Below are 17,815 nucleotides of genomic sequence, written 5' to 3'. Positions count from 1 at the left end.
AGGCTAGATGATATCGCTCGCTTGATTTGCCAGGGGTCAGATGGGAAGGCCGGTCAATGGGGTCACGGTGGATTATGAATATTGAATACCTTGTTGGTATTTAAGAGGCGCTCCAAATTGGCCTGTCTCAATCTCTCTTTTAACTTCACGATTAAATGTGAACCACAGCCACCCAATACCACGAGCACCAGCACCACCAGCGGCTGCTATTGCTAAAACTACTTCGCTTGATCAAAATGAGGATAAGGGAGCTATGATTTCACTTCTGATTTCACTACTGACATCAATATAAGCAATTCCACAGAATTTAATCAGATGGAAAGGACTAGAGGTCATAAAGTTCGGGGGAAGTATGTCTTTAATCCAAGGTCCACCCTTTTTTCTGATTCTGCTCATCTAGTGAATGTTGGTCCGCTTGGTGACATTGATCCATTTTGACTCGTTATGTTATCTCCATAACATTTCTTTGGAGCGAGGGAAAAAACGCCGCCCCGTTTCGTTAGTTGTTTTTCTTGATATTTACCGGTCCTCCAGGATGTGTTCAATCAAATGAGAGATCCAAATCATCTTCCGACTCAAGCGCAAAAGCTCTCGAGTAACCAACCTTTGCATAGTTTTAACCGAAACTTCTTGCTCGTTGTTGTAGGTAGTTTCGACGTCGGTCGGGAAAGATCAGGCATATTGTACTTTGAAACCCAGTTCTCACTTGATTTTGCATATCTTCATCTGATTGTCAATGCACGAGAGACCATTCAATAAATAAACAGCCATCTCTTAGAAGAAAGTCGCCAAAGCGGCGAAACGGCACCGTGTCGACATGACAATCTTGGACCGCAATGTTCGGTTGGATCCCGGCCAGATTTGAATGAGAACCATTTCTCAAGTTGTCCATCAATTGTCATTGCTGGGCTCCGTGCGATACCAAAATCCTCTTGGCCGAGTGTGCTGTATGCACATCAAGTCAGTCAAAGAATGAGGTCGTATGCCTGGATGAGCTCTTGTTGTCGCTTTATGGGACTTGCTTCTGAGACCCAAACCCCCGACAAACTTGGTCAGCAGCTCAAATGAATCTTTGTTCGTCCACGGAGGCTCCTCATTCATGGTTCAGCTCATGGTAGTACACCATTCAGTGTTCTACCTACCGTGGATGGGACGGTGTTTCTTGAGTTTGAACTTGAACGTATTAGCCTGATGAGCAAACATGGAGGAGGAGGAGGAGGGTCTTGGACCGTAAAATCATTAGATAATGGTCATTGTGCATGACTGGGGGGATGAGGAAAAAATTGGCTCATGTTTTGAAAATAGAGCATTAATGGCTTGTGCCAAGATCCTGGGTAGGTTTACAATTTCACGCCATTCTGATTAGCCGTTCAGAGGAGATGCTTTATTCTTAAGCAATTTCACCCAGATTGATTGTGCCAAGAGATAGTGATCGGAAAATAGGGTTTTTGACAAGACACCGTTTTCATGGTTTTCCTCCTCCGTCAATGTTTCAGGTGCTGCGTTCGAAGACCTCTCTGTGGATCCGTTTGAAGGGAGCAAGAGTCGGAAATCCTCCGGTTTCAGTGAGACTTGCACTACCAAGAGCCGTCAATGCAGTGGTTATGACTTGTCTTCCGGACCCAATGGAGGCGGGAATAAGTCGCGTAACTGCAGTGGCAACTCCATTACACAAGGCATCAGTGGAATCCTGAATGGATCCAATCCGGTGATGATTCCCGGATCAGGAGGCAAAATTTCACCCAGCGGGAACTCGCCTCTTATGCACACCAACGGCATTGGACTTGAAAATGGGCATGAAAACAATGTAAGTTTGGCCTCTTCATATCAACTGACCACCTATCTTTTGGTTATCTTACGATTTTTCCTATCTTTAGACTACTTCTTTGGGCATGAATCAACTTGGCTTGTTCGACCTGACGTCAGCCAATAACAATTGCCATGGCTCTCCGAAATCCAACTCCTCGATTGATCACCAGAAGGATCTAGAGATCGCGAGGCTGAGAGAGGAGCTCCAGGAGACTCGGAACCGATTGGCATCTTGGGATGAGGGCATTCTCCAAGCACGGAACGCATGTGAGGCCTGGAAGAAGGAATCCGCAATTGCCACGAAGAAAGCCGAACTCGCGCAAAGAGATCGGGAATCGGCCTTGCAAAAGGCGGTCCAATTCCAAAAGGAGGTGGAAACCCTCAATGGAGGACCCTACCTTCATGCCATTAAGAGAGTGGATGAGCTTAAAGCACTTCCTCCGGGTGTCCTCAAGGCCCTTGAATGGCAGTTGAGGAAGGACCTACAGGAAGTCGAGAAAGTAAGCGGAGAAATTTGCTTTTCAGCCACACAACCTCGTATGTTTCACGCTCTTTTTCTCATATCTTCCACAGACGCTAAGGATGAATGAGGCCAATAACCAGTGGGTATCTGGCTCTAATAACTCTACACACAACCGATTATTTGATTTCTCCACCCCGACGAGTGATATGTGGGGAAGTGGTGGTGGTCTTGGTTTAATTTCACATCAGCATCATCACATGTTCGGATCGTTGGCCCAACAATAAATGAGAGCGAAAAGCAGAAGAGTAAATCTATATATACATTTGAATCAATGACCAAATCAACGAGGATTCTCATCGCGAGGCATGATGAATTGATGATGATTTTCCTTAACCTATCAGATCACATGTGGACCTCTTTTACTCTCTTTTTTCTCTTTGCACTTGCTGACTTTGTTGTTGTTGCTACTCCTGCTGCTGTTGCTGTTGTTCTTCACCTTGAAGGAGAAATCACTCCTCCCGGGCCCAATTTGGAATCTTTTTCTACCCGTGTAGTCATTGTTTACTAGGCTCCTCAACGAACGTCTTATTATCATTATTATTATTATTATTATTGAAACTACTTCTTCTACTAACAACATCAACAGCAACTATTACCACCACCACCATTGCTACTTCATTATGAATACACTATTTTCTACTTGAACATCAGGAGCAACCACTCAAAATTTGTTTTATTCTTCCCCTTGTCTACGTACACTTCCAGTCAAAAGCAAGCATACAAAAAGCAAACATGTTTAGAGTGATAAGGATTTTCTAGATTTTATAAACCAACCAAATTTAGTTATTGCTCTCAAATCAATGTTCTGGTCCTCCTTTCAAATTGGTTCATCCTCAAAATCTCTCTAATACTTAATGTATGTTATATATGTATATCTTTATCAGATGAAATATGCCCACACACCAAAAGCCACTATTGCTATCATCATTATTATTATTATCATGGTCGTATATTTTTGCAATGAAAATATTACAATCTTTGTGTTGCTCACATAGTTGTAAAATGTCTCGCCAAGATGAAGCCAAAATCGCACACAAACAAACAAACACACTTACACTTCTCCTAACAACAACATCATCAATATCGATACTTACATTACATACACGAATATACACCCAACACAGAAATTGTATTCACATCTTAGGCAGAGTGGGTCTTTGTACTTCAGCTAATATATCGTACTTGTAATTAATATCCCTTCAAGCTCTCATACAATAACCAATCAATCTAGCAATGAGGTCTGAACCATCACTAAATAGTCATTCTATCCATAGAATTCGTTTTCCATATCTTTGACCTTTCCCAATTACTCCTTCTTTCCAACATGCGGGATTGATGAAATGCTATCAGAATGAAAAAAAGAAAATGCAATTTCCACCCTTATTCACTTCATCTGTACTTCTTCTTCTTGTATCATTATTCAACATTTATACTAATATTATTATCCATAGAATTCGTTTTCCATATCTTTGACCTTTCCCAATTACTCCTTCTTTCCAACATGCGGGATTGATGAAATGCTATCAGAATGAAAAAACGAAAATGCAATTTCCACCCTTATTCACTTCATCTGTACTTCTTCTTCTTGTATCATTATTCAACATTTATACTAATATTATTATCTTTATCACAACTACCACTAAGATGACCTCCTTTCTTATTTCGAAATTTGGAACTCCCTCCCAAATGATTTTGAACCACCACTCGCTTAAGCGATCTTAGTCAAATTTTGTTTCTCTTTTAGACATCTTGAATATTTTTTGGGAGACCTTGTACTTTCACGTTTTCATGTGTTTTCCTTCTTATATTCGCCCCAATTTGTAGTCTCTTCCAATTCGTAAAGACAACTGGAAAAATGGTCGCCTGGGTGACGCTGATTTTGTTGCACCCAGTTCAAGTCTGTTCTTCCTTCATTGTGTTGTAAACAAACCCTAGTTTTTCTCGTCATTTTATGTATGTTCCAAATAGAATAACTTTGTAGTCACTATTAATTATGAATCGTATTCAAATGGAAATAAAAGACATCAAAATCCACCCCATATTCTCATTTCACCTTTGTTTATTGTATCCTTCAAAAGGGCTTAGCTTTGAAATACTCCTCAACCGGAACTGTCTTAGCACCGCCAAAGAAATCCAAAACCAGAACATTTTCAATGTCCATCTTGCCAAAGAACCATCCATGATCTAAAGGAGAGAATCAACCGAAAAAGAATACAACAATGTAATGAAATTACAATTGAACTCATCTTACCTTTTGGCCAATCAGTCATCTCGGGGTGACGAGAAAATAGCGCATCTTTAGCAAAGGCCTCTTCTTTTGTCCCATGTGCTACTGTTTGAATAGTTCCAGTCAGTATGATATGGGCACAACGAGGATCCTCAGGGTCGTATTGTTTCTGATCACAATATTTCCCTTGGGCTAATGACATTGTAAGAGATGCCTGATTATTCTCCTGCAATGATATCATTTCCAGGATAGTAACTCAAGACTTAGAAACTAGTGCTCTAGGCATTTATACATTGATCAACATTGTACCTTAATATCGTGGACCGACATTTCCAAGGGAGTCAAATACATGTATGGGATCCCTGTTGACAAAGCCATGCTTGGTCCGTCACTGACACTGAACACGTTGGCAAAGGGATAGCCTTTGATCGGATTTCTGGCGGAGATGGTGGCCATTGCAGCCCAATCTTTGAAAGAATAAAAGTAGTATTTAACGAGAGCGAATCGATTATTCATCTCCTGTCAATTTGTCAATAACATCAGAATGCATTGCATTTTATCTAATTAATGGAACATAAAGGTCCTTATGATTTATCTTAGAAAATCTAAGCTCAAAATAAATAAGAAGTGTAGGCAGCTCAGCAAAAATGATTGGTGGCTGCAAATATCATCCTGAACCCAAACAAGACTTATGTGAGACAAATCATATTTAAATTTCTTCTTCGATACAACCACTAGCTTTGTTGAATAAAAACAAAAGTTCATCATAATACTTCTTCCTAAAGGATTACCCGAATGATGAGTGACATATCTAGCCATCCTAGCGGCCTCTTCATGAGGAGGTGGTCCCGGATCCAGAGACTTGGGTAAAGCAGGTGTTTCCGAATGGATTTCATTGTCCGAGACAAATATGGAGAAGATGGAGTCGAATAAAGACGGATTTCGCACCAAAGACTGACTGACAGTCACTCCGAAAGCGAAAATAATCAAGAGCAATGGCAATGTCTTCATCTTGGAATGATGGTGATGCAAAGGAAATTTCTTCGCAGTGCTCTCGTTTTTAAAGACGTTCCGAGAAAAGATAAGTTGCTTTGTGTTTGTCAAATAGTGTTTGGACTCGTTTGGCTTGTTCAATCGTTCCCTTCTTGGAGAATTCCGTAAGTGTGTTGCCAAGAAACAGGTCAACAGAGATTGCGTCGGCAATCTGAAACCTAATCTTGTCTGGAATGGGTTGCGTTGAATAAAAAACAGCCAAACTTCCGAGGGAGCCATTCTAGAATTCTGGATACACTGAACTGGATTGCTCGATTAGTAGGGCTGTCCAAAAAGGAGACCTAGTTTGCTATATTCTTGAATATTAGCTTAACATGAGATTTTGTTGTTTCATTACTTTGCTAGTGGCTCTTTTAAAAAGAGGAAACTCAACCGAAGCTTGGTTTGTCTGTTTATTGCGAAGTCAGATGGCAGCTCTCTCGCTCGGCCTGCCATCTGATTTTGGGTGTCTCAATTGAGGGATATTCCCGCTTCGTTGTCACAGCCCAACATTAATTATCACCTCACCCTCGGGAATGACCGCAGGTTCGCTTATTTAAGCTGTTAAAGCAGCAACTCATGCTGTAATCAAATACCAAAGAGAAGCTTGGACTTGGCTTCCCTGGGATCGAACCAGGATTCGCAAGTTGGAAAGCAGATGCTTTACCAATACGGCACCCTGGCAAGCCTAAACTGAAGCTATCTGCAATTTTCGCATCTTTTTGCATATTTCTTTGAATTTTTTGCTTCTTTTGTTGCATTTTAATTTGCAGTTTTTGCCCGTCGATTGGATGCAGATTACGGATTGTTTTGAACTGACGAATAACTAATTCTACCAAATCTCAATCCCTTTTCCAACTTTTTGGTATGCATAATCAAGCGCCAGAGATGGTATTTTCGTTTTTCTATTAACTAAGGTTGCTGCCTGTTCGACTTTTCTGTGCTATGATCGTTGTGAGCTTTTTTGACCACAAACAAAGATTAATCCTTACTATAACATGAATGAACTAGTTCCTATATATTGGGTAATAGAACATGATAGAAAGAATGACGATTTTATTTTTCGACCTAGGCGTGATTCTCGAGGGTATCAAGACGCTCTAAATGCTCGCGGAATCTCTTTGAACGGTTTGGTATAAGATGTCTTTTATACCTGTTTGAATGCTCTCTGTAGTTTCCAAATGTTTCTAGACTCACCCAATACAAAACTCTCCCATTTTGACATGGTTGTGCTAGATTATTTTACATTTTTCTACAAATGGGCGCAGAATATCCTAATTTCTTAAATCATCATTTTTATATTTGAAAATGCATAACGTTGGAAAAAAAGCAATTGTTAACATTTTCATTATTGAGCCATGTTGTGAGCAAGTCGAGTTCCTCTCTGAGGCTTGTCTCTTTTTTCCTTGCGGCGTTGTTTTTTCGCTCTTTCTCCCATGCTCTATTTCCCTGTTTGATGCCGGGGTGGACCATATTACAAATAATATATAATCAATGCAGCAAAAATCAGAAGACAGAGGTACAATTGGAACAATACCTTATTTATTATTAATAACAGCAAGCTTTCATAAACGATTTTCTTCAAGATTTGCAAGGGTTTCTGTAATTATCATCATCAATCCTTAAGCTTAGAGAATATTCAAAAGACATGTACAATTAACACGAAAATGCAGTTCGAAATTGTGATCAATGAGAGTCCGTTTACATTCATTGTTAGTCTATAATACGAATCAAGTCAAATGTGGTGGAGAAACAACAGAACTAGTTTTTTTACAAGCCTTTGCAATATTTGTCTTCATGCCTTTTGAAAACAAGTGCAAGAATCACTCATTTCCCCTCAAGAAGATTATTTTACACAATTCATTAACAGTATCCACAAAGTTACCTTATTTGTATCATGTATATACATCTACTGACAGGGTCACGCACGTATTTCATGAATTTGCTGAGAAAACGCAATGATAGAGACAATCGCGGTTAAAGAGTACAGAAACGGGGACAAAATATGTAAAGTTGGATGTAAGAATGTGGCTTGAGGAAGAAAACACTTTCAAAATGAAGTGAGGGAAAGAAGTCCGAAGACGAAAAAGCAAGTGAGCTAAAAGTATCAAACTACGGTGAGCAAGAAGATGTAGCAGATGTAATGAAAGGAGATGGTTGACCCATTACTAGCAAATGGTCTCCTTTTTGTCCGCTGAGGAGCCGAGCAATCCAGTCGCAGCTGTCGAGCCAGATAGATGCTGTGTTTGCGGCTGCGCCTGTTGGTGCTGGTCCCAGCTTGAAAGCATCTTGGACTCATGGGAGTGGGCGGGGAGGAGGGTGTTGTTGATAACCCTTTGCAACTGAGACGAACTAGGGGTGGCGTCATCAATCGAACTGAGACTGTATGAAGGGGGCAACGTGTTCTTGTCAGTTTGAGCCGCTCTTTGCGGACGAGGAGTGACTGTGGGGGTTTCAGTCGCCCCTAGGAGGTGGTGCTCTTCCTCTTGTTGGGGTGATCCGGCTGACCAACGGTTTTTGATGTTCCGCGTGACTTCACGGGAGGCATGGCGGATCTGAGTGGCCACGCCCCCTTGGATTTCATTTGGATGGCTGCTGGTTGGGGTCTTTTTGTTTTGTGAGGAGGTTGTGGTAGTAGTAGGAGTGGTCACCCTGAAGGAAGAGGAACCGGATTGCATGGAAACAGCTGAAACGAGAAACGTGAAATCGTGCTTGTCAATATTCAAACGAAGGAACAAGACCGGGAGAAGTGCTCAAAGAGGTAAAAGCACCGAAACGTAAATCACAAAACATATTTTTGCGACAGAAGTGTGAATAACGACACCAAAGCCATTTTAGTATAAAGGGTGAGTCAAACCATGCCGCCCAAATTTCACTCTGGTAGATCTGGTAGATCCCACTCACGTACTCACCTTTATCGCTCAAATCGATTGCTAAGAGTCTCTCTGTCAAAACTAAACTCTGATTCGCTCGTCAAAAGCTGTGAATTGGAAAAATATAATACAAATCAAAAGTGATTGACTGAAGCACGTGTTCCGTCATCTTGGAACCAAACAAAAAGAGCAAACGAAATGGTAGTGCAATTTAAGATTTCGACTGAAGATATTCTATCTCTTTATTCATGCAGAATGAGAGAAGCATCGTTAGCATACGAAAAGCTTCGCTCAGAAAGAAAGCTTTTACATTGTGGTGGCATTTTAGCCTCTCTGAAGTGCAGTAAGCTTTGAACGGAATGAATCATGCAAAGCCTCTCTTACCAATTTTGATTTCGTTGTTTTTGCAATCTCCAATGGGAGGCCAGCCTGCTTTTGATCGCAATTCCTCCTCCAATCTTTCGAAAGGAAGGTGAGGACCTCGAATATGAATCTTGTACCAAGGCAGCACTTTGGCAAATAGGACCCCATCGATAAAATAAATCTAGAGAGATGACGAACATATTCAAATCAGTATTGCATTTTCTGGTGTTTTAAGCCTTTTATCGAACAGCCTCTCTCACCTCCCACAGGTAACAGAAAATACAACTGAAAACCATAACTCCGACAATCACAAGGCGGAAGTCCATACTGGGAGGAATCTTGAAATTTAGTCGCTCTGCGAAATCCTGAGATTCGTACAGAGACATAAAAATAGTGGCAGCTACCGCAGCGATCGTCCAAACGGCCATAATTCCTATGGAAACAATGCGTGGTGTATGAAGTGACAATTCCCATACAGATCAATAAATTCTCTTTTACCATTTGTGAGCAGAGGTTTCCTGTAGGGAGATCCTTTAGAAAAAACTATAGCTGCGACCACAGCCGCACAACAGGACAACAAAAATATGCAGGTCTGCTCGTAGCTGGGATTTGGAGGCCAAAGTCCCGGTTCAAATTTATATGGCACAAACCTAAACAAGTTCATTTAGAAAGTCAGACAACTCAGCCCTGCTGTCGTAGTATTGTAAGCTATTGAGGTTAAATCCTACCATGATTGCATTTGAACATAGAACCAAACTCCGACATAGCCGAGTGTCTGGAAGAATAGGAATGAAATGACCGAGAATAAGGGCAAAAATGAGAGTAGGTGCCGCATGGGTTTCTGTTTGATCAGGATCTCATGAGGGCCACAATTCCCAATCATGATGATAGGTAAAGCGGCCAGGCCAATGTCCACCACCAAATACTGATTATCACTTGGTTCAGTGCCAATCTAGAAGAAATGGAAGCCCTTCAATTTTGAACAGGGTTTAATTATAACCACGGGGAGACCTACGTAGAAGATCATAAGAACTGCGATGAGTTGGGTGAAACAAAATGCAACTCCAAATTTGAAAGAGGCAAACGCTGAGACCATGGTGGCACGGCCCTCCCGGATGAGATATGGGACACAGCCAATATGAACATTGCGTGAGGTGAAGGGAGCTGCTACAGAAGCCTCTGCCATGGAGAGTGAGATCCCAGCATGAGCAGTCTTCAGAGCTCCACAATCATTACAACCGTCCCCACACATGATCACTTGCCGGCTGAGGAAATAACTCCTTTGTAAAAGTGACACGTACAAAAGATAAAGATGATATTTCTACCCAAGATCCTTCATGCACTCGATCAGATGGATTTTCTGTTCCGGCAGCATCCGAGCAAAGATCTTTCCCCGTTGAACGATACGATCCAGCAATGCTTTGTCATTGTTCCGAATCAATCCAAAGGTCTTGCCATCGCAAGCAAATACGTAATTCTTTTCTTGGACTGACTTGATGAAATTTGACTGGAAAAGCACAAGAAGCAATTCATTACGTTAATAACAAGAAATACATAAGGATGACCTTACGTCATGGACAATGTTGGACTTTTCGTTCTCTTCCAACATATATGCCACATTGAGGCTAGGTGTGTAGGTATTGGGACTCAACTCGGCTTCTACCCGAATAATGGTTTGGTCTGGTTTGACCAAATCACAATCGCGACCTACACTAATAGCCGTAAGAATGTTGTCCCCAGTGACCATCACCGTGTTGATATCGGCCTCGTGCAATTCCTTAATTGCAGCATAGGTCTCGGCCTTCACAAGGTTCTGCATGATGATCAATCCCAAAAAATCCGCTTTCTGTTCCAAATCCGAACGTGTGAGATCATCGACTTCCTTCCATTTATAGTTGGCATTTAATGGCTTATGGGCTGCTGCAATGACACGTAGACCCTGCTTCGTGTACCACATCAATGTGCTCGAAAAATCTGTCGGAATTGTCTCAGGTTTGCAGGTGGAAGCGATCTTCTCTGGGGCTCCCTTGATGTACACATCAAATTGTTGGGCACCCTTCTTTTTCGTGACCGTGGTCATTCTCTGCACAGCAGAATCAAATGGATAGGTCTTGAGGATAGCGATTTCCAAATTGGAGGGAGCTGTCTTGATGTGACCGCTTCCATTTCTACTGCCTTTAGGAGGAGATACAAGAGTGGGTGTGGCCATTCCGTAGTCAGGGTTTATTCCCATATTGTGTTGTTCTTTTAATTCCTATCCATGAAAAACGTAGGCTTAGAAATAACCGATGCGTTTGGAACCAAATTACGGATAATAACTGCCTTACCCATTCAATGGCATCAAATAGTTTAACATCTAAAGGGTTTCCTGTCAACTCTCCCTTGAGTTCAATTAGAGAGTGACATGTAGCCATAGCCTGGATGAGTCTCGAATCTAAGGCTAGTAGAGTTGGATCTGCTTGAGTCTCTTGAAAATTGGCGTTTTTCGACTCGCAAACCCCAGCCAAATCCAAATTTCCTTCGGTTAGAGTTCCGGTCTGGAATGACGAGAAAAAAAATCACTATTTTGGTGAACAGGCATATACGTAGTTGCAATGAATGAAGGCATAGTGTACACTGAGTGTGCATTGAACATGAATTTTTGTGTTTCATTGTTTCATTTGTACCATAAAAAGACTTTAGAAAGCCGGTCCAGTTTTGAATTTTGGGCGGAAAAGCTGGATTTATTCCATGTTTCAATCACTCACTCAAGGAGGTTGTGAGGGTGACCAATGCACATCCTGACAACCTTAATTGAGCAAGTGACCAAAACTGGATGATGATGGGATGTACGAGTGGATGCATCGCGCCTCAAAACCAGATTTAATTTTAGCCGTCCTGGGTTCCCGATTCAATTATTACCTTGTCAAAAGCCACAACGTCAATTCCACCGCAAAGACAGATGTGATTGGAATGAAGACAGAAGATCTCCATTTTCTGGAGTCTTTTTTGAGCAAAGGCATTGTTGGCTGTCAGAGCTGCCGGGAGAATGGGTGGAACAACAAATGTCAAGATATCCAAACTGTTCAGCAGGCACTCTTGAATTGTTCCCTATTGAACGGCCACATGGAACAAGAACGAATATTAGGAATAGCACTACCAAGATGTGTGAAAGTTCTGGCACCCTGTCAATATTTATTGGATGTTTTCAACAAAGGAAAAGGGAGGGGGAAGTGGTTGATGTCTGCTCGGAGTGAAAGCCGATTCGTAAGGATTAACAGTTTGTCAATTTTGCGATTTATTTCCCATACATTCCCTCCACCACAAACTAAGAGGGGAAGGATGTTTTTTCCAATTTTCCAGCCTTACCCCATTTGAGATCCACATGTACAAAGAATAGGCCATGCCAATGAGCCCAAGTGAGAGGAAGACGTAGATTGACTTCAGAAAGTCCGAATGGAACTGGAAATCCAATGGAGGCGGAAACAAAATGGCGCGGACCAATTCACCCTTGGTTGTCATGAAACCTGTCACGACAAATCTATGATCACCAACATGTGCTCTCGGATATCGTTCAGGTTCACCTTACCCGTTCTAATGACCACAGCCTTAATGAAATGCCCCTCTTGGGCCTTGCCTTGAAGAATCTCAGTTCCACAGAACACAACATGTTGACGTTGAAGATCGTATGCAAAGTGGATAGTGTCCTCATCGGGAATGGAAATCTACAGAAAAGCAAGACTTTTGGCAAATATTTCAGGAGAAATCCACATGCTCATCTCGGATCAGAAAAGAAGCCATACCCATGTGACCGTTGTAAGTCCTGAACAAAATCTGTCGTACCTTAGTGATCGGGATCGACTCTCCAGTGAGCATGGACTCGTTAACAACGCAAGTGCCCTCCACCAAAACGGCATCACATTCCATCATGACCCCTCCAGTGGTTGGAAGCAGTATGACATCGCCAGGAACTAATGCCACGGATGACAATTCGGTCTCTGAAATAGGAACACTCATGGTATCATATCTGAGGGAGGACTTTGTCGACTATTCCCTTTCTCCAACGATGGAACATGGTCTCACTTAGAGTGTATGGTAGAAAGAAGCCTGCTTGTGACAAGGGAAGGGGTGGCTGATCTTAATTATATTCCATTGAAAGGCGGCTGTGAATTTATGAAAAGAGCAACTTGGGATAATCCTCATTGATCTTTTGTCCCATTTTATCACCAACTGTCAGCCTTGACTCGGGGATGAGGGATTTCATTTCCAAGACGATTTTCGCGCGTCTCGTTGATCCGGTCTTGGCGTAAAATGAGGAAAACTACCGGATGACATTTACCGCTTTCTTCAGATGTTATTTGTCCGGTTGTAAATACCCGGGGGGGATTTCATCTGGACTAAGTCCATTTGTCAAGATGGAACAACATGATCCCCACGTTTCCGTTCTGCTAAGGTCCCCAAGTCCCACGACTATTTACACGCCGGGAGGAGGAGCAGGAGGAGGTCAATAAAGCTCAGTGCATGTTCCAAATGAAAGGGGAAAGAATGGGCGACCCGACAGCTCTGAAGGGGATTGGATCGGGTCTCCAAGCAATTTAGGTTCAATTATTGTTGTTTTGTCACCCAATTGAGCACGGTTACTTGGAGCCAAGAGTATTTATTTCTGCCTCCAAATGATTTATCCTGTCAACCATATTGTGTCAAGTGAAAGTAAATAAGCTTTGGGGTACTTACGGGCTCCATTCCTCAATACGGACACTGAGGATTCGGACTTCATCTTGTCCCTCAAGTTTCGATTTTGCTACAGGGGGATAAATTCAGAGGCTTCTTGACTTGCTTGTCTTTGTGAGTAAATTCAATCCAATCTTACTTTTCTCGTTTCCCAAACACTGGCTGTCACAGACAGCACCGAGGTTATTGCAATGATAACAGCAAATTTCCAGTACATTTGAATGGACCATAAAATAACTGTGTAAGCTTGAAACAAGTAGAACGGATTTAAGGCCTGCAAAGAAGACGAGATGTAGCCTCAGAAAAGCTTTTTTCTTCTTCATTTATGAAAAATAAATTAAGCTTGAATCTAACGCACTTGAAGCAGAGGACAAATAATTCTAAGAGAGAAATATGCCGCCTTTGGTGAGGCCTCAATGAGTACTGCAGTTTTAGGAAAGTAGGAAAAAATTGTTTCGAATTTGATCCGCATTGAAATGATTTTGCGTTAGAGGTGTATTCGTTGTCCCTTTTAAGAATAATAGTTTCAATCATGACCCTTTACCTCGTGGAATACCAAGTAGAGCACCGGTGGCACACTGATTTTAATCAGATTCGGTCCATACTCATGCAACCTGTCTGTGACTGTGAGTTGGCCAAGTCCCTCTTTGCACTTGTGGAAATCCGATTGCTTCATGAACTCGTCCACGTTCTTGAGTTTAACGAAAGTCCGGGCTCCACTGTCCCAGACATATTTGATCTTCTTGTTGATGAAGAACGAACAAATTGGTGTAGCATTGTTGGAGAAATCCCCCGAGGGGTTGCACACCACATCCTCCTCAAAAATCTGCTCGAACTTGTCCTACAACGAGAAAAGCCGTCCAAGATGAACTTTCGGATGGATTACAAAAGAGACCTTGTCTCACCTTCAAGAGAACCTTCTTGGCCTCTTTCAAAGGTACTTTAGTGTAGACACAATTGAGTTTAATGTCCGCTCTCCAGGTCAACAAGATGAGGAACAGCCCACCTGTCAGAACCACGGTGAAGACCGTGAGCAGACATTTGAGGGGACTAAATGCAAACCCTTCCACAGTCTGGAAGGGAACGTGTGATTTAAGTCTCTGAAATGATTCACAGCCTTTTCTCTTCCCTCCCCCCTTCCTTGATATTTTTGGTCTCATATCAAAAAAGCCGAAATTACCCAATGAAATATGAGCCCATGGACCGACAGGATCGACACAATGAGCCGAGCACGGATGAGAGTCGGTCCACTTGAAAGTGGCTCTAGATGGAACAACAAAAGTAATTTGGTTCTGCTCTGTTTCACTCTCTCTATCTCTCCTACCCACATACGTTTCCTTTCAACGAAACGGGACTCAAAGAAGTTATGTAAACAATCAAGGGGAAGCAATTTTTGCGCCTCTTAACTTGTCAAGGGCCTTCATCGCGTGTGAAAGGAGTTAGTGCGACGACGATGATGATGATGATGTTCTCCAGGCTCTTTCGAGAGAAAGGGACTTGAAAGAATAACAACATCACATCACAAGCTCAACGACGAGAAAATGGATAAAAAGCGAAGGGTTTCTCGACTAGATATAGTAGTCTCGCATTCTCATGGGATTGCCAATGAACGGGTCCCATGGATTAATGGAGCTTCTCAATTGTGCTTTACATGGCCAAATAGATCAAAAGGGTTAGCAGTAGATAGTGCATACAGATTAATCAACCCTTGGCTCTTTGCAAGAGTGATAATGACTTTACTGTACACCAAAACAAGTCTAATTGACCCTTTTGAATGACACACATGTAAGAGATATTGCCATTTTGAGTTAAATAGAGGAGGTGCATTATGCGGCGATCTTTTAAGGTCAATACTAACATTTAGGGAGACACATTTAGATACACATTGAAGTATCAATTCTTTTTTGAAAGCAATTTCGCGGTCTTTTATTCCTTTGACCTTTTGTTCCTTATTTCCCTCCCATTCAAATCCTGTAGTTCATAGATGGAATTTACATTCTTGTCATCAAGCCTCCTCTACTTGATTTCATTAACCTTGATTCTACTCTAAGCATCCAATAGATTAAAGAGGTGGTGCATTTCACGATCGTCCTTTTGTGTGAAGGTTCGTTGTTCCACATGCATACCTTTTTAAGGGTCTGTCCATTGATTTTAAGTTCCTTTGTGGTATCCTCTTACTCGCTTCCAACTAATACGAAAGTTATGATGTCCCATTTACATTTTGATACAAAGCCTGGCCATGCATTCGAATAGGATCGAGCTGTTTCATAAGAAGATTAGCACTCAGAATCTTGGAGCGAAGCCACTCAAGTGACTGGTTCCAATGTTCCACAAATAGTAGGACGTCAACGCAAAAGGGAAGGGGAACAACTAATCTATTGTCCCTCTAGATTACGTACAACCTCTAGGTCACTGACAACTTACCATCTCGTCAGCCTGATCCTTATTCACGAGTCCGGACATTTTGATTGTTCTTTGGGTCCTTATTTCAATGTTGCAAGTTGGATGTCGAGTCTCAGGATGATTTTCCAGCCTCACACAATTGTAATTGATGTCTCATGCTTTGGAGATGACACTGGAAAAACGACAAAGCAATACAAGCAACGACGTTATTTCACACTTTTGAGTCTTTCGGCAAGGACATTGATACTGGACGATGAAACTGAACTGTTCTTACTGTGTTCGAAGATGAATTTCAAGAATCCCAATTATAAACACTGAGAGTTGCATGAACTGTCTTGGATGAGGCAAGTTTTGTTTTTTGTTGATAATGTCAAGTGACTATTTTTGTTCTTTTAATAACGATTTGATTTGCTTTCGCTTTTTGAAAAATGAGGGCTTTCATACTAAATAAAATACTTAGAGTCTATTCGACAACTTGTGGCTTTTTACTCATTAGATTAGCTGCTGAAGGAGTTATCGGGAAAATGTGCCACGATAAATCATGCCAATTTTGCAGCGAGACAAAAATGACGCAAACAATTCTTGACATTGTTTCAAACGTCCGAGCAATTTTTTTTGTTCGATTAAAGTTAGTCCATCCAAAGGTCATTTCTCTCTCTACAATTGGACAGGCAAAACATATTCACAAACCAAGTCATCATTTTTATGACGTTTAGCTTGTTTTATCTTAAGGTTTTGAAAGTCAAAGAGACACGTAAATACTGTCTTTTAAACGTGGTAATTGCTGGATGCACTTAATACTTTTTGAAAAACTTCGAATTTGTTCAAAAGTAAATTGGACTACTGTTTATCCAGTTGGTCTGGTCAATTCTTCTTCTACACTCTAAGTTTCACAAGCAAGTTCAGATAACGTACCTTGAAGAAAATGTAAGACTTCTCAATTGTGGCTGGCAATTGTCAGTGTACGTGTTGCACAGAACTAACATACCCTCAGGTATTAACAGCCGAATCTACAGTACAGTGTAACTACTCGTACGTGTGGTTTTGATCGCTTGATGCTTTACACGACCTCGGCTCAAACACTGTCGTACAAAACAAAACTAAACTCGTCCCTAACCTGGATTACCTATACACTATTGCTAGAGCCCCGGTACGCGTGACAAGAACAGGTACTCACGTTTGGATTGTCGCCCAAAGCATTCCAGCCCAAAGAAGTAGTGCCTCCGCGTTCGAATCAAATTTCCCCAAGATGGTTGAGTTGTGTTGTTATCTATCGTGTTGTCGATGATGAGGGAAGAAACCAACCAAGTCCAAGTCGAGGCTCCGGGAACGAACTCACAAGTTCGTTCCACACTTCCTTCTGCCCCTACATGATTTGTTCTACCTATTAGGCCTGTTCAAGGCCGATTAAGAGAGAAAGAAAGAGGCCGAAGAAGAAGCCTCCTCCAATCCTGTTCTAGTGTCTCTTGCTTCTCACGTCGGGGCCGTGTATCGCTTAGGATGGGCTTGGAGGGAACTCCAAGGACCTTGAAGGCCATTTCGTCCTCCCCCTCGTCCTCCAAGGATAACCAGGCCCCTCTGGAAGAACCTTAAGGACTTGGGATTTTGTGTGGCCGGGGTCCCAGATGCTTCCAGAGCCCTGGAGCCGACCCCGACCACAACTGCCAGATTCTTCAAACACATTTTTCGGAGTGGGATCCAAGTTCCTCGACAAAGACCGAGAGGTGCGTGGCTTGGCTCCCCAACCGCCAAAGCGTCGCCATTCCCCGGCAAAAAAAGGAGGAATCCAATTCGAAAGCATTGTGAGTGCCGCTAACGGATCACCAGGTTTCGTGCCAAAGAGAAAGCTCGACGTTTGGGATGTTTGAGCCTTCA

At 42.0% G+C, this 17,815-nt stretch overlaps 3 protein-coding genes across 5 annotated transcripts in view; 1 reads left to right on the top strand and 2 right to left on the bottom strand.

Moving 5' to 3' along the window:
• Window positions 1-4,367, top strand: part of LOC131892868 (putative E3 ubiquitin-protein ligase UNKL) — a 37,089-nt gene extending 32,722 nt beyond the window's left edge. For both annotated transcript variants that reach the window (XM_059242742.1, XM_059242733.1), the window contains 3 exons: window positions 1,497-1,807; window positions 1,878-2,309; window positions 2,383-4,367. In XM_059242742.1, the coding sequence (XP_059098725.1) occupies window positions 1,497-1,807; window positions 1,878-2,309; window positions 2,383-2,556 (917 nt within the window). In that variant the 3' untranslated portion in view covers window positions 2,557-4,367. The remainder of the gene's footprint in view (window positions 1-1,496; window positions 1,808-1,877; window positions 2,310-2,382) is intronic.
• A 6-nt stretch (window positions 4,368-4,373) lies between these two features.
• LOC131892881 (protein CREG1-like) lies at window positions 4,374-5,750 on the bottom strand. The gene is made up of 4 exons (XM_059242752.1): window positions 5,351-5,750; window positions 4,869-5,026; window positions 4,584-4,785; window positions 4,374-4,516 (listed from the first exon to the last, which is right to left on the bottom strand). Exons 1-4 carry the CDS (start codon window positions 5,568-5,570, stop codon window positions 4,404-4,406), a joined length of 693 nt encoding a protein of 230 aa, XP_059098735.1. The 5' UTR covers window positions 5,571-5,750; the 3' UTR covers window positions 4,374-4,403.
• Window positions 5,751-7,111: 1,361 nt separating this feature from the next.
• On the bottom strand, window positions 7,112-17,587 carry LOC131881584 (polyamine-transporting ATPase 13A3-like). Of its 2 annotated transcripts, XM_059228501.1 has the most exons (20): window positions 17,118-17,587; window positions 15,962-16,112; window positions 14,443-14,610; window positions 14,082-14,378; window positions 13,677-13,811; window positions 13,541-13,607; window positions 12,650-12,804; window positions 12,396-12,531; window positions 12,176-12,333; window positions 11,729-11,917; window positions 11,155-11,364; window positions 10,398-11,081; window positions 10,153-10,334; window positions 9,843-10,092; window positions 9,556-9,779; window positions 9,326-9,477; window positions 9,088-9,260; window positions 8,849-9,008; window positions 8,504-8,571; window positions 8,138-8,277 (listed from the first exon to the last, which is right to left on the bottom strand). In XM_059228501.1, exons 2-19 carry the CDS (start codon window positions 15,998-16,000, stop codon window positions 8,546-8,548), a joined length of 3,405 nt encoding a protein of 1,134 aa, XP_059084484.1. In that variant the 5' UTR covers window positions 16,001-16,112; window positions 17,118-17,587; the 3' UTR covers window positions 8,138-8,277; window positions 8,504-8,545. The 2 variants fall into 2 exon arrangements, with proteins under 2 accessions (XP_059084476.1, XP_059084484.1); XM_059228493.1 differs by lacking the exon at window positions 8,504-8,571 and having other exon boundaries at window positions 7,112-8,277; window positions 17,118-17,584.
• Between the last annotated feature and the right edge of the window lie 228 nt (window positions 17,588-17,815).

The sequence above is a fragment of the Tigriopus californicus genome, chromosome 1 (genome assembly GCF_007210705.1).
Source record: "Tigriopus californicus strain San Diego chromosome 1, Tcal_SD_v2.1, whole genome shotgun sequence".
Taxonomy (NCBI): domain Eukaryota; kingdom Metazoa; phylum Arthropoda; class Copepoda; order Harpacticoida; family Harpacticidae; genus Tigriopus; species Tigriopus californicus.
Note: the sequence above shows the minus strand (reverse complement) of the source record. Positions and strands in the feature narration are given on the sequence as shown.

Coding starts and splice junctions, on each gene's coding strand:
- LOC131892881 (XM_059242752.1), bottom strand. CDS start 5,570: ATGAAGACATTGCCATTGCTCTTGATTATTTTCGCTTTCGGAGTGACT. Junction 4,786..4,868: donor TGTCGGTCCACGATATTAAG/GTACAATGTTGA, acceptor ATATCATTGCAG/GAGAATAATCAGGCATCTCT. Junction 4,517..4,583: donor GATGACTGATTGGCCAAAAG/GTAAGATGAGTT, acceptor TCTCTCCTTTAG/ATCATGGATGGTTCTTTGGC.
- LOC131881584 (XM_059228493.1), bottom strand. CDS start 16,000: ATGTCCGGACTCGTGAATAAGGATCAGGCTGACGAGATG. Junction 14,379..14,442: donor CCAAGAAGGTTCTCTTGAAG/GTGAGACAAGGT, acceptor TTCTCGTTGTAG/GACAAGTTCGAGCAGATTTT. Junction 12,334..12,395: donor GGCTGTGGTCATTAGAACGG/GTAAGGTGAACC, acceptor TTGTCGTGACAG/GTTTCATGACAACCAAGGGT.